Raw genomic sequence first — 23,239 nt, forward strand, 5'->3', positions numbered from 1 at the left:
ACTGAGTTAATCTTTTTTTATACCTTGTGTTGCCTGTATGAGTTATACATTGAACTCACATGTACAAAGTCACATAAAGTGAATTAAATGCATCAGGGAAATTGGATGTACTCTGTACTTGGACATGGCTTAAGTTTGCTATTGATACTGTTACCTATGTGTGTTTAGTATTTGCTCTGTTTACTAGTGTAGGGATGTTTATGGCTTGCAGGGGTTTTTTTTAAGTGCACAGACTCTGAAGTGTCTCTTTAAAAATAATGTGTTATCAGCCCTTCACAGTAAAAGTAGATGTGGAGGAACACAGGCTCTACTGTCGTGAGCGTGTCAAAAAGATGGCAATGCTAGAGATCAAAATGAAAGCTACCTACAGAGCTCTTTATCTGTCTCACCTATTTTCTTTCTCTTTGCTAGACTATAACTGAAGCAATATGCTATATCTATACTTATATATTTAATTGTGTTAAAGGGATGCTGAGGCTATAAGGTTAAGCACTAAAATTCTAAGGAAGCACAGACTCAAAGTTGCCTGTGTAAGCCTAATTTAACATCCCTTCAGGATATACATTTTCATACAGTTTTTAATGAGCTGAGCTCATATTGCTGTTTCCTGGAGACCTTTGCCCTGTTCAGTGAATGGAAGGACAGTGGTCAGGGAATCTGCTCCATCTGGTGCTGCTTTCTGTGCTCGACAGTCAAGATGGAGCTGCTTTGTTTGCACAGTGCTCCAACACAAATGTGGATACGTGGATGTTGATAGGAGCACCAGAGCATTTTAGCAACATTCTCTTCATATATACTTTTTAAAAAAAAAAAAAAAAAAAAAGATAGAGAAGCTAGTGACATGTAGTTGTGGGGTTTTGTTGTTTGTTTGGGCTTTTTTGGGGGGTTGTTTTTTGCGGTTTTATTGTTGTTTGGTTGGTTTGGGGGGGGGGCGGTTTGAACGATTTTAAGAAGGCAGTCTGATAAATAGCTTTTTCAAAAGGTCACATCATAGGGGCATGAAAGGAACAGGGAAGTATTTCTGGAAGAAGAAAATAGTCAAAATATCCAAGCTGGCAGTGATGCTTCAGTGAAGGAAGACAGACTGGTTCAGGTGAGAATTAAATAAGGGCATAGAAACTGTAGGTATTAGGGAATTTTTTCAACAAAGTAACAGAGGAACTTTTCATAGAGATGTACTGTTTTCAACTAATGCTTTGTTAAGGAATCTTCCTCAGACCCAAGATAAAGTTTCAGAAAGAGAAGCTTGTGCCAGAGGAGTTGGGGATGATTTTGGGGAGAGGTCCTATAGCTCAGGTGATTACCCTGGGCCACTTTGGCATATATGTGTGTCTCACTCTTTTCTTCATCCTTTCTTCCTTGTTGTTTTTTGCTTTTGTAGCTCCCTTTTCCTTTTGGGGAATATCAGAACAGGAAAAATCTGAATATTTTGAACGTGGATCTTATTTTCGAGTCAGCCTTAGCTGGAAGAAGGGAACAATATAGTTGAAATGAGTAGTTGGAATGACTGGAAATCCAGGGCTTCAGAGGGGTGCAGTCAGAGGACTACTCAGGAGAGATTGTTTTGGTTGCTTTTTCTGAACAAATGAGAGATGAGCAGGACCAATGATAAGAAGAGACTGAACTCGCAGCAGCTGAGAAGTTGGTTAAGATACAGATGCTTGACATGGCCACGGGGTGATAGCAGAGAGGGATGAACAGGCTGTAATGATATTAAGAGGTTTATTAGGGATCATCTAATTCTATTCAAAATGGTGGAAGGGTCCATATTTGCAGCTCATCTATATATGCATATGTTAGGGGGGGTCCAGGATAACACAGGTTTATCTTCTTTCTCTTTAGGCCAAGTCCTTCCCTAGCAGACAAGTGTAGATAGTCCCACAGCTGCTAGAATACTTACTTCGATGAAACTAATGCAACTTGGGTGTTCAAAAATAGTGAGTTCTAACAACCTGAAAGCCAGCTTTGTAATTTGTAAATTTGAAAGCCTGTTAATTAGTAGGTTCATTGTTTGCTTGTTTGTTTTAATGTAGATGTATTTAAGAAAGCAATGAGGAACCTGGGGTTGGATCTTGTCAAAGCAGTGAACCTTGCTTGTGTTTAAAACAATTTGGAATGTTATTTTAATGTCATTATTCATTGATTTTTAAATCATCTCCGAACCATTTGCAGCGACATGGTCATTTCAGCAAATAAAGTAAATATATTTGAAATGTATTTGAATACCTAGTAAATTCTCTGCAGTAATTCTTTAATACAGTAATTCCTCATCTTTTATTCCATGCATAAACTGCTAATATACTGAAAAGATTATGAAGATCGCAAGGAGGTTTGGTTTTCTTTTAATCTTTTCATGGAAACAATCATTTGGGGCTAAATGTCCATACAGCAGTTGGATACAGGAATTTTAACAAGTGAAATGATTATGTGCTTATATGAAATACTTAATGTATTTGTACTAAACTCGTCAGTTCTTAAGAGGTAATTAAAAAAATATTTTGAGGGAAATTTTGGATCTTTTTCATAACGAAGCAATCAATGGAAATTTAAAGATGCAATAAGAACTTCTATAAACATACTATGAAAAAGTATTTTCTGTTGTTGATGATCATCTGTTAAGATGATCTGTAACCTGACTTGATGACTCTTTGTCACTAGAGTCCAATTTTACAGTCAGGCTTTTGCAGTGGAGGAAATTTAAAGCCTTGTAATTTTGCAAAATCACCTTTTAGGAGTTGTTTTCAGTTTCCAGTAAAGTCATATCAACGTTTAATCTATTTTTGAATATTTCATAACGAGAAAGCTCATTTGTGTAACAAATTCAGCTCTGTCTTCTGTAGCAAAATATTCGACTCCTGGCAACACTTCTGTGTTAACCTGAGGTCCAAAGTGGCAGCTTCTCTTTGTTTTTGTAATGGCCGAGTTATTCAGAACTGACAAGCTGCAATATTTAGAAATAGGGGTCTGTGAAGGGAGGAAAACTAAACCAACCAGCCAACAAAACCAAGACAAACAAACAGAGATTTGTAATGTGGAACTGGGTGTTTTCTCCTAAAAATTAGTACATTTTAATATTTCACACATAGTAGTGAATTATTTTAATTGCCAATAGTAGGTGGATAACACCACCAGTTCCCTGTTGCCAGTGCTACTAATGTAAGCTAAGCATCCCTGGAATATATTGGCAGCCAGACTTTCATGTGTATAAAACATTAATATGCTTATGCAGGTATGACCAAGGCAGAATATTCAGAGTATGTTACCTTTCGAAGTTCCTTTTGCCAGCATTTGAAGTTGGCTTTTCATTTGATCTGTTCTGTAGAATTGGCTTTGAGGTCAGAGATTTCATAGCCAATATGTTTCTATTAATCAGAATTTCATTTACTTAGAGGTGTTAACTTACTAGTTTACTCACCTCAAGCCCAATATTAGTATCAAGATAATTCTTAGTCACAATTGTATGGAGAAACACTTTTTTCAGGAAAATTTCCACTTCCACTCTGGAATTCAATGTTTAGGTGAGAGAGTTTGGATTCCAGGTGGAACAGCCCTGTTGCTCTTGCCAGTGACTCTGACAGTTTTCCTCCAAATGCCTATTTTTCACGTACCAGTTTAGCAAAGGAACCAGATCACAGCCTGATGGAAAGGCTGTCAGTGGATCCCAACAGTCATCACATTAAGCTGAAGCACTAGTTTAATTGTATGATTGGAGGTAGCTCTCTGTGCTTGCTTTTTTATAAACCTTGCAACATGTAAGCGATAGAAAAGATGGCAAGATTGTGCCAAAAGCATTCAGTAACTCTGAGTGTATCAAGTGATTGTATACTGCTGATTTTTATTTCATATACAAGATAGAGGTGTGGCTACGGCTTCATATGACTCTTCTTTAATGTGCTTAACCTTTGTACCAAAAGCATTTTTATTCATGTAGTTGGTAAGTATGAAAGGCGCTTGGAGCAGCATGCTGTTGCAAAACTCTGCTGAAAATGCTGTAATCATGGTATTAACCTACTTCAGAGCCTTAGGAGTATGCTCACTTTGTGAGGGCAGTAAGATTGTTTTTATCACTCCTAGTTCACTGACAGATTTTGAAACCAAATGATTTTCCTTTAAATTGTGTCTTGAAGTAGAAGGCTGCAGTGGAAATGATTGTTCCATCTAGCATTCCACTTAGAAGAATAAGAATTTCTTACACATTTTCTGTGCCTTCATGAGAAAGTTCGTGTTTACTGCTGTTGCTGCAGATGTAGAGATTTTTCCTGGCACCTGGAATGTTGTTTTAGGGAAAGGAATTAACTACTTGGTATATCTCAAAGGAATTTTGATTCTAGCTTACAACAGTTTATAACAAGCAGAGCCCTTTCAGCTCTCTAGACACAAGCAGTGAGTATAGAAGGCAAAGCTCATGTGCAGCATGTACAGTTTTCATGGTTACAATACTAAAAGATTCCATGTGTCTAAAACAACGTGGTTCTTTAGGTAGAAACCCGAGTGCCGAATAAGTATGGGCAGGTTTGTAGCCAGCTATACATAACCTGGTGCCTCTTTATAGTTCTGACCACCTGCAACTGAAATGCAGCTTTCTGGATTTGCTAGCATGATTTTGAGAGTACTGCTGTATGTGAACAGCCCTGTTAACAAGAGAGTGTGTTCAGAGGTAGTCGTGGTCAGCAACTTGTTCAGTAAAACCTGAGCTGACTCCAAAATGGAGCCTTCAAGGACAGAAGACTAAGAGGAGGGAAGGAACAGAGAAGTAGGATTGCTCTAAATACAGGAGATGATCTGGAAATGAAGCGTTTTCTGAACGTATTGAACAAAATGGTAATCTTTAGGACTTTGCATCTTATTTATCATTTCAGGATCAACTTCTGTGTTCTCTTTACCCTTTGTTTTCTGTATTAGCAAAGCTGTTTGTGCAGGTTTTATGGAGATGATTACTGGAACTGCAGGGGATGGGGATGTGGCAGGGAAGGGACCCGCAGCAAGCGGGCGGGGGGGCATTGCTGGGGGGAGCATGGGAAACTTCTTTGTTATAGTTGCAACTACAAGACATCACCTGGAGGTGTAGACACCTGGCAGTATCGGGGGACTGAGGAAATGCAGGCATTAAGTATGACTGAGGGCCACTCAAAACCTGCGATTAAGACATCTCCTGATCCTAATCCAGATTCACAGTTTATTGCAGGCATCTAATTACCCCCTTTGTACTCCTGCTCTCCTTATGAGTTTTCTCCTGCATCACCCCTCAAAAGTGTCAAGGATAAAGCACCTGTGACTGGCACCAATCTCACACCACCTCTTACACCACTCACGATTGCAGTGCTGGCCTACGCTGCTTTCGTGCTCCAGCTCTCCATGTGGGAGATGGCGCTGGTTGGGTTGACCTGTTATCCACAGAGCAGGACACAGACAGGCAGGTGTCTCACCTGGAGAAGCTCTTGGCTGAAAGCAGCCCTGCTAGAAGGCCTGGCCCGCTGGCAGCCAAGCTGCAGGGCTCTGCAGTTGGCACAGGAAAGGTGTGTGGTCTGTACTGTTCTTGGCTATTGCTGTTAATCCGGTTTATTCATTTGCAGTAGCCATCATGCCTGAACCAGCCCCACAGAACTCAGTACATGGTTGCGACGCTGCATCTCTGGTATGCCTCGTCTCCTTAAAAACAGAAGAAGGTGGAAGCCATTTCTAGATAAATGATCTCTATTTTCCTTTAGTTAATTTTCAGTGAAAGGAAGCAACTGCCAGTTTTCTAGTTTAACCCCACTCATAATAATAACAACTTGGCAGGAACAGTGAAGAAGGGAAAATTCACGCCTTTGCAGCTAAACATTGTGTTCTGAACTGTATTATAATTACAAAATGTCACTTCTTGATAAATGAAACTTTCTTCTTATAGCTGGTTTCAATTAAGTTTTGTTTTACAAATGAAGAATAGGTTTTAATAAGGCTTAAAATACATAAAAATATTGCATTTTTATTTTAGTGGAACAAAGAGGATTTCAATATTGAATCAATATTGAATAGCTCAAAGTTATCCTGTCTGCATGACTTAGTTCCTTGCTGTCCAGGTTGTTCCTTGTACTGGCCAGGGTCACCACTGGCTCCCGTGGGCGTTGTCTTTCCAGTCACTGAAGTGGTGCGTCCCAGATGCCAGCAGAAAACATCAAACCAATCTTGTGCTTATGGTTCCTCCCTGCTTAGACTTTTTGTGGAACTATACACACAAATGTGGACTCACTTTATGATAAAGGGTTTTGCCTTAAAGGAAAAATGTCTTTCCAGGAATTCCTATATATATATATATATATATAAAATATATATTTGTCTTGAAAATGAAGAAGAGAAGGCACCAGGGAGACCTTATTGCAGCCTTTCCATACTTAAAAGGGGCCCATAAGAAAGATGAGGACAGACTTTTTAGCAGGGCCTGTTGCAATAGGACAAGGGATGATGGTTTTAAACTGAAAGAGAGGAGATTCAGGCTAGACACGTGGAAGTAGTTTTTTTCTATGTAGATGGTGAGAACCTGGCCCAGGTTGGCCAGACAGGTGGTGGATGAAGCATCCCTGGAGACATCCCAGGCCAGGCTGGACAGGGCTCTGAGCAACCTGAGCTAGTGAAGATGTCCCTGCTCATGGCAGGGGTGGCACTGGATGAGCTTGGAAGGTCCTTTCCAACCCAAACTATTCTATGATTCTGTGATTCTTTGAAGTTGGGCCTTTACCTCCTTGTACAAAGAGGTCAGTGTTTGTCACCACTGTATTCCAGAGTACCTGGACCTGACTCAGTAATTAGGCTGGAAATATTACACAACCACAGAGATTCATCTGGAGCCAAGACAGTTAATCAGAGTCATATAGGTGATAACTTTAAATACATAAAGTGAAGCATTCACACCTTTCTTGTTTCAGGTTCTTTGTGAACAGCAGCACTCAGTTTGAATCATCAGGAGGTGACTGTTGTCACACCAGCAGAAGAGTGGCCTGAACTTTGTTCTCGGTGGCACGAATATGAGCACTGAAAACCAATTTCACCTTCCTCTGGGAACGAGAGTTACTTACCGAGATAGCAGCACAGGTCAGCATGGGCCAGGGATATGCTGACGTATTGTTGAGACAATATTCTTGACAGATTCTATTTGTTTTTCTAGTTAAATGGAAAATCTAACCTACAAATTGGAAACATTTAGTGAGATTGTGAGATCAGGTGCATTTTAAATAAGTAAAAGCCTGCCTGAAAAGAGCAGGAGCCTTCACTCTTCACCTCTCTTGGGTAGGTTTGGACTTGAAAGATAAAGGTTTCTGCTGATAGTTGGATTTTACTGTGATGCTGTAAAAATCACAGTTTTTAAATGGACTTTTGCAATGGTGGATTCACCAGAGGACAGTTGTGAGGGTAACGGGAAGTGATGTGTTGGAGTCAAGGGTTGCACATCATCTCTAGTTATCATTTATATATAAATAAATACATCTTTCAATGCAAGGTCTGTCTAGTTTTCAGAATGATCAACATAATATGGGTTGTATATGTGGCAGTTCAATGCTGTGAAAAATTTTACGGCAGTAAGAGACGTGGCAAACGCCACATTGTGTGGTGGAAGAGGAGCAGGTAAGTGTGTAACACCCAGTGGCTGCTAAGCACGCAGGGGCTTGATTTTCTTTGTTATTGAAAAGGACATAGATATTATGGAGTGCAAGTAAATTGGAATTTTTCTACAGTTTTCATTTTTCTCAGAAATAGAATGAAATTGCTCCTGAGGAGAATGGAAAAGCTGCTTCAGAAATCTGACTAACCACTATTAAATTCAGTGCTTTGTAAATACTGCTTGCTCTGTGGTGGTGCAAGTTCGTTGCTGTCATGTAACACGACCATATTCCCTAAAATAAATCTTTATTTCTCTTTTTTTAGACCCGTTTTTCCCCTCAGTCTCTGATAGAGGCATACACCTTACTGTAAACCTGCAAAAGGCTGTAACTAATTTCATCTCCCACAGGTAAAATATCCAGTGTGACATAATTAAAATATAAAAATATTCACCCTATTTATTGACCATTTTTTCCCCTTCACTTGACACCATGTTGTCAGGACATTCCTGATGAATCCGGTCTGCAGCACAATAGAAGCTGATCTTCTCCAGTTTCTCTTTATGAATCAATGAAGAGAGAAAAGTAGGAAAAGTGTGTTGATGGCATGGGAGAAAATGACAGGCGGCTTCAGGGGCAGGTGTTGCATCTGCACAGCTCCGGAGGTTTCACTGTGCCTTGAAACACACTTTGGATGCTGCTTGCAGGAAATTGAGAATTCTGTCCAATGCAGATAAAAAGCAAATTTGGATTTGAACAACTTTTGTAAAAATAACTTTGGCAGAAAAGCCTCCTTTTTTTTCAAAAGGCACAGAGAATTCACTTCAGACTTGTTTTCCGAGGTTTCTTTTCAATTTTTCTTCCACTTTTATTCAACTGTGTGGCAGATTTAGGCTATATCATGCTTGAGTTTTAAGGAAGTTCTGACAGTTTCGTATTTATGGCTTGTCTTCCCTTGAGGAAAACTGTCACGCTGAATTGAAATTGGACATACTAGCTGGTCTTTAATTTCAGGTATTTCCTTAAACTATTTACAAATATTATTGGAGCATATCCAAGCATTTTTAGTGGTGCATTTTTCCTGACCAGAGTGATTGCTTTCAAAGCACCTGCTTAAATTTATTGCTTTATACTTAACATCCCCTGTATTCCAAGATACCATTGTGGTCCAGTTTAGCTGTTTGTAGGCAGGAATTTGTGTATGCAGAAGGAATGTGAGGCTTGTTACATATTTATTCTTGATGGAATGAGAATCCTACTGAAGAGGTTTTAATCTTTTGTAGGAGAAGAAGTTTGCGTTGGAGCAGCATCTTTACTAGAAGTCCAAAGAATACATGAATACATGTGTGTGTTCAGGATTTGTCATGTTTAATGCTTTGGTTTTCTTAAACTCTTTTAATACTCTGAATCTAAATCAAAATTTTTCTTTTCAAATCAGATTTAGTAGGATACTCCTGAAAAAGATCCATTCTTCCTCACCTCCCTCTTCCTGGGAGTATGGGAATTGCAGTATTTGCAGATACACAGGCAGAAGATTTCTCTAGTACAGCTGTTAATCTTTATAGGTTTATCTTCATAATTAATTAACCATAACTCTAAATTAAAAACTGTTTAGGTTTGGTTTGTTTTTTTTGTGTTTTTTTTGTTTTTTTTTTTTTTTTCCATAGGTGGCCTGAATACAGTATTTCGAGTAAATTGTCTTTCAGTGTCTTCCCAATTTAATTTACTTTACTTTAATTACTGCTCTTTGGCATCATTACAGTCTTGTTTCCATTTCTGTCTAAATATAATGTTTCTGCAATGCTTTTCCAGAGGTTGCAGGTATAAAGCAATAACAGTGACGCTGAATAGAAAATGATAATGCATACGCAGTCTCGCAAGGATGAGAGCGCTTAGGGTAGCTCATGGAAAAGAGCCAAAGCTTAACATTTATGAATTACTAGAAGAAGCATTTTGTAATTATGAAACAAAACATTATATGGTTATTGTGTTCAGAACTTAAACACTGGTCAGTCACCAATCATGTCAGTGCATTTGTTTAAAGTATGGAAATAGGTTATTTTTCTGAAGCGTCAGGAGCTTATGTGAACTGCAACATTTATTTTGATTCGCCCTGTCTGTATTTTTCTTGGACCTCGTATTACTGGGATTTTCTTAGTAAAACTGGTTTACAAAAGTGTCCTGGGAGATGTTGCTGGTCAAGTGCAAGGATTGTTTCTCTTAACTACAGCCTAGAGGCCTTCTGCAAACCTGGCTTGCCCTCAATTTCTTCTGTTATTTCTTCTCTTATTATATCCATATATCCTGCCAGCGAGAGCTCCCTCATGATCCTGCTCATGCTTTCGTCCTTGCTAACAATAGTCTGAGATTTGCTTGAAATAGGTTATTCTATGCATATTCTTCCATAATACGCTTGCCAAGAAGGTTTCCAGAATTAAACTGTTTTTAAAATTAGCCTCCTTTTGCTACCGTGGAATTGAAAATAACCTGAAAAAGATCCCGACAATCGTTTCTCTTTACTGAACTCATGCTGAGGATAATTTTTCAGCCATGGCTTAAAAACAGCCATGATTTATAACAACTTATTGGGTGGTTTGACATAGTCTTCCCTTACCTTTGCACATCGTATAGGGAACCAAAGGAAGGTTTTGAGGCTAATAATGCTGTGCTTTGTCAGCTGTTAGGTATTTATGTGGTTATGGAGTTCTAATGCATCCAGGACTGTAGTATTTGGGTTCAATATGGGAAGGAGAATTAGTAACAGAAAAGGTCTGATAAGGATTGAGGACTATATGTGCTGAGTGACTGCAAGGCTGTATTACTTAGGCCATCATGTGTGTTGACAGTGAACTAGAAAATCGCTTTTCTTGCTTCCCTTTGCAGTTAGAGAAAGAAAATGTAGAACAATGAAACCACAGTTGCGGAAAAGAAATGAAGATTTGGAGCAAGTAGCATGTATATCAAATCCAGGTGATTGCGTCTGTGCAAAATGTCACCTGCCTTTTAAAATTAGTTCAGAGAAGTTTGTTCTCTCTTAAAGTCACAATTTTAAATCCATGACTTGTGGTGTTGGTACTTTTCACCGTAGGTACAGTTGTATTTACAGAGTTGTTTTCTGGTTTGGTTCTCACTCTTACAGTAAATTCTGATACAGTGGAGAATGTTGGGGTGGCACAAAACCGACACATTTTTACAGAAAGCTTTGACCTAAGGTCGAGGAAGTTTCAAGTTAAGCTTTAGTGTACAAGGAGGATAACATAGTGACCAGTAAACACAGGAGGAGGGATTATCATTCAGTTGCCACTGTGAAAAACAGCACTGTGATAAGGTATTGGTAAGCCAAGAGAATTCCAGCTCATAGTAATAAAGTGTGTTTCAACAGCTTTCTGTCCTTGCATGCTTCACCTGCAGGATATCGGCAATTTTTTTTCCATTAACTTATTTTACCGAAAAATGAAAATATTGTGCTTTTTTTCTTCCCTTTTTGTGTAATGGAGAGGGCAGATGAGTAGGCTGCTAAATGTTGCGTCTGACCTAATAAATTTTAAAAGTATTTTTTGAGAACCTGCTTCACAAAAAGCTAGTAATGATAATGTATGTTTTGAGTTTTCCATTGCTGGAGATATTTACGGCATGTTTGAACACACAATTAGAGATTCTGTACACATCCATGAATAGTGTCTGTGGAGATGGAGCTCAGTCTTTTTTATCCTACATCTCAAAGTATTGGACAAACTTTAAAACTAAATAAAGACAAGATTCTCAGAATACTGCAGGTGCACTCTGCCTATTGTGAAGACTGCTTTTTTAAATTTTATTTTAGAGCTACTTTTTAAAAATGAAAACGAACCTGCATACATCAGTGATGGGCAATGAATGCAAAAATAATAAAGCAATCAGCCACCACTGAAATGCTGCCACCTCTCAAGAAATGACAGCAATTTACCATGTTCTGCAGCGCAATACAGTATCATCCCTCATTTTAATATTTGATTTCCAAGAGTCATGTTTCTGATATTTATGACAGATGTAAATCTTAGAAATCCAGAAAGGTAAAATTATGGACTCGTTGCCCAGAGTTAAGCTTTTGTGCTTCTTTGGTACTAAATAATATCAGAGTTAAAGGAAAAAATACGCTTCTATCTGAATGAGTCTTCCCAGATGTGAATGTCTTGAGGTGGCTTCTCTGATGATATGTTACCAAGTTCGGTGGTTTGTCCTCTATATCAGTGGAGAGTAGATACACTACATTGATTTTACAAAAGAAAATGCTGTTTTTCTGGATTAAATGATACTAACAAAACTACTTGCTTGTAAAGTGTTTTATCCTCTACGGAGGTGTCACTCAGGTTTTGGTGTGTTTCTGGCTTGAAGTGGTTCAGGACTATTTTTATGGAAGGACTCGCCGCCAATGGATCTGAAAGAAATAAGGTATTCATTGACTTTCCGGTCCCAATGTGAGCTGAATTTTACCTCGCTGTCACTCAGCCTTAGTTCTCTGAAAAATTCCAGGCTGGATGTGTGCCCCTGAGGTGACAGCTTAGTGTGATGCTGCTGCTCCAAGTGGTGTCATGTTGGGTTCTGCCACCAAATGGGCGCTACAGTGAAATGCCTGGAGTTCCATGTCCCATTAGTACTTCTCCTTTATCAATGCTGTATCAGAGTATTATATCTAATTGATATAATTTTCTTGCAGAACCATTTTTGGGTGAACCATCACACAGTGCTGATGGAAATGCTTGGCCTAGTTGAGTGATGTGCTGGTAGTGCTGAGGAAGCGAATGCTTTGCTTGGAGGTAAAATAACTAGTAGCTGAATAAAAAAGACACACATTTGCTTCTCAAAAATTATATTAAACTATTCAAAATTAAAATCTGCCCTTTTGTTTACTGGGAATATGCACCTGGATTTCACTGCATAAGAGCAGAATGCTCAATTTGTAGTGTTGAATTATTTCTCAGTGCTATCTTTTGCCTTGTCCGGTGTGTTTTTTAATAAAGAATAGGCTTTTCTCTAGCAAGTGAGAAATTTGTATTGTAGATTAGACATTAAAACGTTTCAATTGCGCCAAGCTGGTCGCTGCTGAAATTCAAAGTGCAGGAATGGATTAAGATCAGACAAAGCTGTGGGAAGTTGGCCGTCAGCTACACTCCGACTTTTGACGGGGAATGTAAATTATACTCCGCTGCGGCTCTCTTAGTTGGTTGATCTATGGAGTGAAATTGAACCTGACTACTCAGGCGGCTGTTCATCTTTCTTCTTGATTGAGAAAAAGATGCTGGTGGCACCGAACAGCAAGTACCCATGTAGAGGGGGGAAAAAAGGCTGAGACGGGGGAGATCCGGGATAGAGTTGATAGCCTTCGGGAGATCGAGAGGGATCAAAGGACCAGCCCTCACCTCTGCTTCTCTGCAAGGGGAGTGGTGGAACTTTAAAAAAAAATAAAAAGAAAACTAATAGAATGGCAAAAAAAGAGCCCACCTTCAATATAAACCAACCAACAAACAAACAAAAAAAACCCCAAACTCACCACACCAAAAATACAAAGCTGAGTTGTCATTTTCTCTTAAGTGTGACTGCAATAGAAATGTACATGTGAAGTCCTTGGAAAAGAAAGTGAATATGAAGTCATTGTTGAATATAATTTATAACTTAATTTTGACTTTATTATCTAGTGCTTTTGCTTTTATACATGTCATGAGAATGAGGATATGTTTCTGTAGAGGATTTTCAGGTTTTACCTCTGCTTTCCAATGTGCTGTAAAAATTATCCTTGAAACATTTGTACCAAAAGCAGATCTTGTTGACAGTTTTTCGGGTTATGAACTGACCAGGATTGGCAGTGAAAGAGGATATGAGTAATTCTGTATTAGCTGAGTCTCACTTTCTCTTACGTGGATTATTTAACGTCTAATTATGAGATTGAACTGGTGTTGCAACTTTTCTCTTAGTGGGGGCCTTCATTTGAATCTTTCCCCTCTTTCTGGCTTCTGATCTTCGTAGAATCTACAGAAACTTGATATCTTTCATATTCTGTTGAATTTGATTGCAATTAGTAGATTGAATAATTTTAACGAGAGGGACAAAAGTTTGGGCATTGTGTCTCTTTAGAACTTCCAAAACGTAAGAGTGGAAAAGGGATGTGTAGAACAGGACAAAAAAAATTCTTTGCCTTGTAAACTGCCAAATAAATAGAGGCAATATGGTATTGATGGTAGTGATGAACAGCCATAGCCATATATTTCTCCTCCACAGGAACATAATGAAGGTCTTAGGTTAGAAGACAAACCACAATGATGTTATTTAAGGGTACTCTAGGGAACTTCCCTATACATAGGGCAAAATATATAACTGTACATTTACTTTTACATGTAACTATGTATTTACATTTGAGTCAACACTGTGTCTGGGAAAATCATGGTGAGTAATTGCCATTAAGAAAATAAAGTGAAAAATCTTCTTTTGGCTCAGCTGACTCCTATGCAGCTCAGTGAGTAATATTCAGCTCGGGTGTGTTTTTCAGCTGGAAGAAACACAGCAAACTGATGCCAAGGAATAGAAAGAGTATCTCTAGAATTGATGACTCCAAAGAATGGTTGCAGGAGAAAAGCCGAAGATGAAAGCTGTGAACTTTTTTACTTAAGTCATGGATGGTATTAAGTTTGCAGTCTTCAAATAAAAACATCTTGGCTTACAGGTTCTTTTAGGAATTTATACATTAGACTTCCTGGCAGCAGGGAATGGGGGTGTTGGGTAAATTACAAATGCTGCCATTTATCCTTTAAAACATTAGGTTAAAAAAAAAAAAAAAAATCTAAATAATAGTTGAAAATTAATTCAATACGATTTTACAGACTTAGGGGGTTTGAAAGTCTGTGAGAAGTCAGGTGAGATCTGGACCACGCCAGGCAGGTGTTTGTCTAAGCTGGTCTTATAAAAACGGTAATGAAGAAGCATATAATTAATGGGTAGGTGTTCCTGTGGTCCAGGTGCAAGACAGAAAGTTTTCCTCAATCTCTGCCCTTTAAATTTAGCTGATTTCTTCTTATCTTTCCCACCATAGAGAGAGAAATTAATTGCCTGCCCCTTAATGCTGACAATATCATAGAGTGTCTGGAGAGTGGAATAAATAAAAAGAAATTGCCATTTATAATGCTATTATGCTACAGGGAAGTATAATCAAAAAGATGGCAGATAGGGAAAGGCGTGAGAGAAGTTGGCTAAAATTAGAGTGGTTAGTGCTGAGAGTTGGCAAAGATAAATCAGATGCTTTGTGCAAATAGATCAAACAAGAATTAAAACCTGAAGAGCAGCAAATTTGGGTTAAAAATTGAAATTTATGTATGTCCCGTGAAACCCCTGCAAGATACAAGTGCTGAAAAATCCTGTCTAGTCACAACCAGAGACTTTCTGTTCATGGATTTTGCAAATCTGTTGACCAAATTGAGAGACGAAAGTCCTGTGCATTATCCAGTGAGGCACAGCGTGAGAGCCAGGGCAGCTGTAAATGTTTACCTGCTGTGCCTCATTTAAATGTTAAATATTACTCTCGGGATCAGTCGGCGTGTGGGAAAAGGTCACCTCAGCCTTTTCAGACTGCGGGCAGGCTGCCCCTGCTGGAGCAGGGATGGGCTCATGGTCAAAGGATAAAAGTTGGTGATGAGAAACACAAGGCTGGGGTTAAGCGGGATCCTTCGCCTGTGGGTGAGCAGCTCAGCCTGCAGACGTGCACCTCCTTGTCCTTCCCGCTCCTGCACTGTGATCCTCCCCTTTAGCCTTTTTGCAAGGAGAGGAGACCAGGGTTCATGTTTTTCCAAGCGTTACTTCCATATTACAAGTTGTTTTAAACCAGAATGTGCCAGTACTTGGATAGGAGCTTCTGCAGTTGTTACAGTAGTCATTCGAATTCCCTCAAATTGAAAAACAGGGTAGTGCACCTCAGTGCTTCCGCACCTTCGAGCAAGCACGTGTGAGACTTTTGAAATGTCTCATTACTGTTCTCTTCTCCTCCGCTGTCATTTTCATTAGCCGGCATTGTTGGAGTGAAGCTCTCAAGCGCCCAGGTCTGATTTCAGCACGCGGAGCCGGCGCTTGCTTTGCACGTAATGCTGGGACCTGCGGGAAAGCTTGAAGGGAGCCTCAGAAATAGAGGGGAGTTGAACACCAAGACCAGAGGCACATTATGACCTTCAGCAGTTATCCTCACTGTTCAATAGACCCACACAGAGTCATTATTAATAAGCCGGCCTGAAAATCCTATCTGTCAACAGAGATGTGCCAAAGAGGTAAATCATCCCTTTAAAGTGCTGGCTGGTGTATGCAGGATTTCCTTGTGCACTTGTGTGTCTGCCGGACACATGTACACTTGAGCTTGCACATAAAACCATTTGGATGTAAGAAGTAGTAAAAGCCAGTTGTCCATCTTTAATGGTTGTTCTCTGGTTTTGCTGTATTATTCAGAGATGAGCTTGTAGAAGATAATAATGATACGTCTAGCCTTGCTGTGAGCAGATGTCCTTGTATAAATAAGTGCGTACTTCTACTGCTTTTTTAAGTCTGAGTAATTTTGAAATGCCAGCGCTGATACAAACAGTGTTCAAGTCTGCTTTGTTCTCCTACTGTGGTGGTGCATTTATTTAAGATCCACTGTTTGTCATTTTAATTATAGGTAAGCTGAGGGGGTGGTGATTAGGAAAAGATTATGTGAAGGTGTAGGCTGTGGCTTCAGACTTAGTTTCAAGGTAAAAGAGCTTAATTCCTGCAATCTATTTTAGCAAAATCCCCAAATAGGTAGTTCTCATGTGACAGGCCAACCTGGACAGGTTGCTGCCACCCTGGTGTTTGTCTGAGCCGTAAGCAGAAAAAAATGGGCTAATACTGTCTTGTAGATTGATCCAGAACAACACATGTAGTGCTGAGTTTGGGGCTCTCATAACTACTGAGACTTCTGAGAAGCTTGAAAAGCACAGCTTCGGTGATTGACACTTCTCTTTCTGAATGAAGCTCATTTGTCTTCCTATATCAATAATTCAAAACTGTTTCATGGGATTGTTGGATTCGGAGGAACTGAGTCCAGCCCCTCGCACTGATAATTATCCAAAATATATGTAGAAATTTATTGTAGTCTATGTTTCTTCAGTGTCATGTTGCTGTTTCCAGTTACCTTCTGCAAATGCTAGGCCAGGCTGTGGGCCACCAGCATGGTTGAAGGTCAGGCAGATGACTGTCCAGCTGCAATGTAGTTGCTGGGGTGGGTGGGTTTTTTTTGTTTGGTTCAGTTTGGGATTTTTTTGTGCTGGTTGGGTTGGGGTTATTTTGTTTTTTTTCTTGAGCTGGTTTCTTTGCTCTCCTGGTCCCTGCTGTGTGTCCCTGTCGTAGCTGTTCTTCTACTCAGGCCTATGGCTGATTTCTCAGATTTCCATCACCATATCCTCTTCCAGAGCTCTCTTCCCTGTTTTTCACTGTAAATCTAATAAACCTCAGAGGAAGATACCTGAGTGAATAATTTGTATTGCCTTGTTTCCACAATCCTGCTACTCCTGGAAAAAACAACTTTGGAAGCTCCTTGTTAGTTAATGTTAGTTATCCAAGGTACATTGACGTAGTCTTTAGGTAAGGCTATTCCTGATGTTTGTCTCCTTCATTTGTGTACTTAGACACCAGCTCTATCCTCTCCCAATCTGGTGTTGACAAAAGGGAAAAAAAAGCAAAGAAAGTTCTCATAGTCTCCTCTCCTGTGTTAGGCTTTGGGGTCAATATTTAATCATCATGAAGCAAATAACTTTTTAAATTTTTCATAAGTATTATGTACATCTTAATTCTCTGCAAATGCTTCCTTTTTTGTCTGGAGAAAATGAGAGCTAATCTTACCAAGTTATACAGAGCTCTTAGTGCTGCATGTGTCTTGCTTCAGTGGAAGGTGAGGGAATCGGCCCATGAGAAGTCAACAACTTAAAAGATCTGCGTTTTCCTTCCACACCTGCCTCTAATCTACATGCCGATTGAGGAAAAGCGAGTCTAAATGCAAATAAATATTCTGTTTCTAATTTTTGTTTCTTCCTGGAATAGGCAGACAGGAGGTAACAGCCATCTTAGTTGTACAGATTTGAGGGAAAAACAACTGGTTTTGTTGCATATTACTTGAAATTTCCGAAGACAGTTGTATGTCTTTTAAATGAGCAAATAGAAGGTGAGTGTATTTAGGGGGATTGTTGTAGTAATGTTTTTGTTAATGGGAGTTCCAGATTTATTTGATGGGACAAATGGCTTAAATGTGCTGATCTCAAAAGTCCCTGTTCGTCCCATGAAAAATATTTGTTGTATCTGGGATTGAGGAGAAGACGTTCACATGTACAGTTATTTCACTCGAGGAGATTCACAATGGGAAGCAGGTAACTTTTGGGTCCTCATGGGTGAGAAGGTGATGTGTGCTCAGGAGTGGGAACCCGGGGAGGTTCTGAGGAGGTTTCTGAGTCCGCAGAAAACCCTGCGCAGCTGCGGCTGCAGCTCCTTCCCTGCCCCGCAGGCAGGACCTGCTGTGCAGAGCAAACTGCTGGCACATGGGCAACAGGGGAGGCAATTTGGAGAAAGCTTAAATTAAACTCAATTAGGCATGGCAGCCCTTAGCTGAAGGGCCCGGTTCTGTGCTTGGATATATTCGCTTCTGTTGCTGTCAACAGGGTTTGACAAAACAGTGCTGGCATCAAAGATGTGAGTGGAAGGGTTTCTTTTCATCGCTCCTGTGTTTAATTTTTGACAGTCTTTGTTCCCCCCTCATTTTATATTGACTGTTTCTTTTCTCTTTGAAGACTTTTTCACTGAATTTAAAATCTCAAGACTTAAACCGTATGTAGATATAATTATGTCTCTTTGTATTTACTTAGGAAGACATAATCTTACTACTTGTTATCCATACAATATTAGCAATGACACATTTTCTTGTGCAGGGTTGTAAGTGATGAATTTTCTTGAAGGAAAGGAAAAAAAGGATGAGTGTTTTTAATAGAATATCTTGACTTATTTCAATAAAAGTAGGCAGATGCTGTGTTCAATATGTTAACCCCATTCTCTGAGTTTGTTTTAGAGTCCTTCTGTCTTGAGATGGCAAAAGACTGCAAGGGAATTAAGGGACTTTCTTTGGTCTCCGTGACATTTTTATGTGCTGAAGTAACAGGCAGGCAATCTCACTTTACACAATGCTGTCTTCCTGTGTAGAACAATTAGTGTTAATATGGTAATGATAATTGTTTCTGTAAATTATTCTTAATTAACTATTTATGTAATAAGACACTTACGGATCTGTATTTAACCATTTTGAGGGAATTTTTCCCCTGCTAATTGCTTTCGCAATATATTTCTTGCCTGAGCTAGTGAATGTCTTCTATTCAGCATTAACTGTGTGACATCCAGGCTTAAAATACGGTATAGATGATCCTTAATTATCACAAAATGGTGCATAAATGATGTAGTAACAGGTGGGTTCCTTCCTTCAGCTGTGCTGTAATTGCCAATTGCCAGTTTTTCAGTGATCAAACTCTAAGACAGACCCCAGCTTGTGGGGCCACCAGTCCTGCCTGGTATTGTCACCCTCCAGTTTTCAGCAGGTGACAATACATCTTTCAGATGTTTGATTTTATTCTGCACCAGATGTGGAAATGACTTTTGGGGAATCTTCTGTATCCAACTGGCATCGCTGAGTCTAAAAGTAGAAAGGAGAAAAGTATTTAAAACAAAAGCTTCTGGGCAGCCAGTTTACACTGGTAAACACCAGCGTAAGCAAGGAAGAGAGTAACAACTGTGTGATCTCCTGCCTCATTTGATGACACTTAATATATTTGGAAGGGGTATTGAAATAAGGAAATGGAGAGGGAAGAGCTGCTATGTCATGTGCTCTTTAATTAGCTCCCTTTGCTCTGCTTTGGACTTTTTTCATCTCGAAAATGTCGCCTGCTGCCCTGCTTTTTCCTCATTGTTCTTTTACTTGTGTATGCGTGAAGCATATACCAATATTTTATGTACATAATTGGTCTAGGTTTCTGTGTACTGCCTAATATAAAGTGCACATTCTCATTTTTACTGTGGTTTATGTTTATTGCATTCACTACATTGTTTTATGTGCTCAGTGTGCTTATTGAATGTGTGGTGGAGTCAGAGAGATGTTATATTCCATTCTTAGTATCATTAGTGCTGTTTTCCTCACTGATTTTCATCAAGCTATAGTCTAATTCACTTCATTATTTTGGAAAGTGGTTGGTATCTATTGGATTTCCCTCTGTCGCTTTTAAAACCACAAGCGTCTCAAAACAGTGAGAACATAAGTATTTTTAGCTTTCTTTTTTCGACATGTTACGAGCATCCTAGGATTTCTGTAATACAGCCAATCAGTTAAAGCCAATTACTGATAGCTTTGCAAGTTAATTAGCACTGCAGTTCATCAGCACTCACACTCAAATTAATACTGGAGTAAGCATATCAGAATCATATCTTAGTTTGCATTTAGTGAAGGTGATTTTGTAATATGTTAATGTGTATTGTGTGCAGAATGTATTTAATTTTCAGTGCTCTTATTTTTTGACCTATTTAAACTCAGCATCTAAAATCTTACGGGAATTGGCTTGTTTTGGCTTGCGTAAAGAATATGGACAATTCGGTCTGTTACTAGGATTTATTCTGATTAAGCAACACTGACTGATATATTTCTGTACTCATTCGCTTGGAAGGCAGGTATTTCTTGACTATTTTGTTTTCTTTTTTAAGTATATGCAGCTTAGGGCTTTTGATGTAAATAAAACTAACTACATGACTAAGTAGGAAAAATAACTTCAGGCTAATCAAGCCTGAATTGTCTGGATTAGTAAGACCTACAATAATTAAGGTACTTTGCAGAAGTAATTAGCTGTTCATATCCAATCCATTGTATCCTTAGATTTTCACTACACAGGTTTTTCTTTCAAAGACTGAAAGAAATGGTGGGAAGAAATAGTTACACTGATGGTGAGATGATGACTGTGGGAACACTTCATCAGGAGTAGTCTGCACCGCTGCAGAAGACTCTGTTCAAACGCTGTTGGTGAGCAGAAACCCGAAGCTCTGTGGTGGTTCTTCCTCTGCAGCCTCGAAGAAGGAAAGTCCTTTGAGTCCCAGGTCTTAATTTTACACCACTGCTTAGGGCTGAATCTGATAGAAATGCATCAGTACTGCTCTACTAGCTAGATATATCCCTAACATAAGCCAGAAGTTACTCCGAGCCCGTATATCAGTAGCAGGAATATATTAAAAATCAGGACCATGTCTCTCAAGAACACTGTTTGTGTCTGTGTTTTGGTTTTTTTGGAGCATTCTTCAGGAGTTTTAGCATATGTACAGTATATATACTGTATCTTCATGTCTTCCTTTGGTTTTCTTGGGGTAGAGCAGAAGTAGAGGAAATCTGAGTTTAGCCTGTTTACGGTAAGCATGCTGCGTAGAATAGATGGTCCGCCTGCTGAAATATAGACTTTTATCAATACGTATTGAACAGAGTACAGGTAAATGTTTCTTTTAATCAAGGTTGATTAAATTACAATCAGAAAGATGCCCCTGCTCCCCTAGGCACATCACAACCTTGTTATCATCTCAAATTCATCCAGCCTTTCAAGAGGAGATTTTATTAGCTCTTCCTAATCCCCAAATAATTACTCTAGACAAAGAGCTATTTGTAGAGAATATCTTGTCTAAGGAAAAGGGATTCACAAGAAATCACAGGCCCTAATAAATTCTCTTGTGCTCTGTGACATGAGTTTCCCTGGTTGTCCTTGATCTTAAAACACAACTGGGTTGCAGTGCAGCGGGAATGGTACCTCAGTCATAGAATCATTTCAGTTGGAAGAAACCCTCAGGATCAGAGTCCAGCCACAACTTAACCTAATTCTAGCACTAAACCATGTCCCTAAGAACCTCATCTGTACGTCTTTTAAACCCCTCCACCACTGCCCTGGGCAGCCTATTCCAATGCCCGACAGCCCTTTTCAGGAAGAAATTTCTCCTAATATCCAATCTGAACCTCCCCTGGCACAACTTGAGGCCATTTTCTCTCATTCTATCTCTTGCTACTTGGGAGAAGAGACCAACACACTCCATGCTGCAACCTCCATTCAGGTAATTGTATAGAGAGGTAAGTCGACAGAGGTGCTTTCTCCTTGGGACCATGGGGTTTAAATTTTATTCACAGTGCTTAAGCATCGTGTTTGTGAAGGAGCAGTAATTTTTTGAAGAGACTGGTAAAAGGGAGAGGACGCTTCTCATCAGAGTTTACATTTCATAGACTGGTTGGGGTTGGAAGGGACCTCTGGAGATCATCTACTCCAACCCATCTGCTAAAGCAGGTTCACCCAGAGCAGATCACACAGGATCGTGTCCAGGTGGGTTTGAATGTCTCCAGAGAAGGAGATTCCGTAACCTCTCTGGCAGCTTGTTCTAAGCTGCCTTCTCACCTCAAAGTAAAGAAGTTTCTCCTCATATTCAGATAGAACCTCCTGTGTTTCAGTCTGTGCCCTTTGCACCTCATCTTGTCATTGGATACCACTGGAAAGATTCAGCTCCATCCTCTTGACACCCACCCTTGGGATATTTATCAGCATACATAAGGTCCCCTCCCAGCCTTCTGCAGGCTGCATCAGCTCCTCCATTACATGGGAAGAGCCAAATCTCGGAGGCTGCGAGTCAGAAGACCCATAGATGGACCAAGAGTCCGACATCCCGCCCTGCCCTGTGTCGGGTACCTGGCGTCTGGCTGCACAGCTGCATTTGCCTCTAATTAAGACAAGAGACCTGAATCCTCCTGGGATTTACACCTTTTGGGCAAAGAGCAAGGGTTCCTCCTTTCTTTTAAATGCTGTCACTGCAGGAGAAGGGGGATGATCTTGATGCTTGGTGCTGCTGCCCTTTTATAAAATAGTTTCATGATTACAGGAGTAGGAGGTCAGAATCCCAGCAGGATCATTAATTCTTTAAAGTTTCCACTTTTTTTCATTACAGCTACCTCTAAAAAAAGTGCCTAGTTTCTAAGCTTACTATATTTCAGAAATCAGCACATTTTGTGGGGAGTTTTATCACGGTGACAGTAAAAAAATCCCCAGAAAACAAACCTAGGCTATTTTATATACTTTTAAGTTATTTACTCTCTAATGAAATGTGCGCTAGCACCCAGGCTATCTGTGCACACCTAATCGCGTTTTAAGGGAAAACGCCTTTACTGCTGCAAAAAGAAAAATTAATCATAACTGGTTTGTTCTGCAAAACACACTCCCAGTGACAGGGAGGGTCTGATTTTATTTTTTTTTTCCACCTCAAATAAGGAAACTTAAATTACTTAAGGGACTACTTAGCTTCCAGTGGTGCAATTAGATTAATGTAGGAGGAATTTTGATTTATTTCCAGAGATGAATATATGTTTCTAGGTCAGTAACTCTATTTAAAATAAAACATCTTAAGATTTTTCCAAAATAAATCCAAATGTGTTCGATTGCTGCTCTTCATTTGAATTTCAGTTTAGCCTTCATCTGATTTTTTTTTTCCCTTTTCTTGAGAAGCGGTATGAGTCCAAAAGTGTTAAAGTTCAAAAGTAAAAAATGAATTGAAAAAGAGTGGCAGTGGTAATAAAATGATCATCTTTATTTGTATTG

The 23,239-nt window shown here is 39.4% G+C and overlaps 1 protein-coding gene across 48 annotated transcripts in view; it reads left to right on the forward strand.

The window, feature by feature from the left end:
* The window catches only part of DAB1 (DAB adaptor protein 1), a 436,898-nt gene that overhangs the window by 335,121 nt on the left and 78,538 nt on the right, over positions 1–23,239 (forward strand). Inside the window, exon 3 of one of the 48 annotated variants that reach the window (XM_021295522.2) lies at positions 6,906–7,071. The exons of the other annotated variants lie outside the window; for them this stretch is intronic. Within the exon in view, the coding sequence (XP_021151197.1) occupies positions 7,005–7,071 (67 nt within the window). The 5' untranslated portion in view covers positions 6,906–7,004. The remainder of the gene's footprint in view (positions 1–6,905; positions 7,072–23,239) is intronic. 48 annotated transcript variants of the gene reach the window in all.

The sequence above is a fragment of the Columba livia genome, chromosome 8 (genome assembly GCF_036013475.1).
Source record: "Columba livia isolate bColLiv1 breed racing homer chromosome 8, bColLiv1.pat.W.v2, whole genome shotgun sequence".
NCBI classification, from domain to species: domain Eukaryota; kingdom Metazoa; phylum Chordata; class Aves; order Columbiformes; family Columbidae; genus Columba; species Columba livia.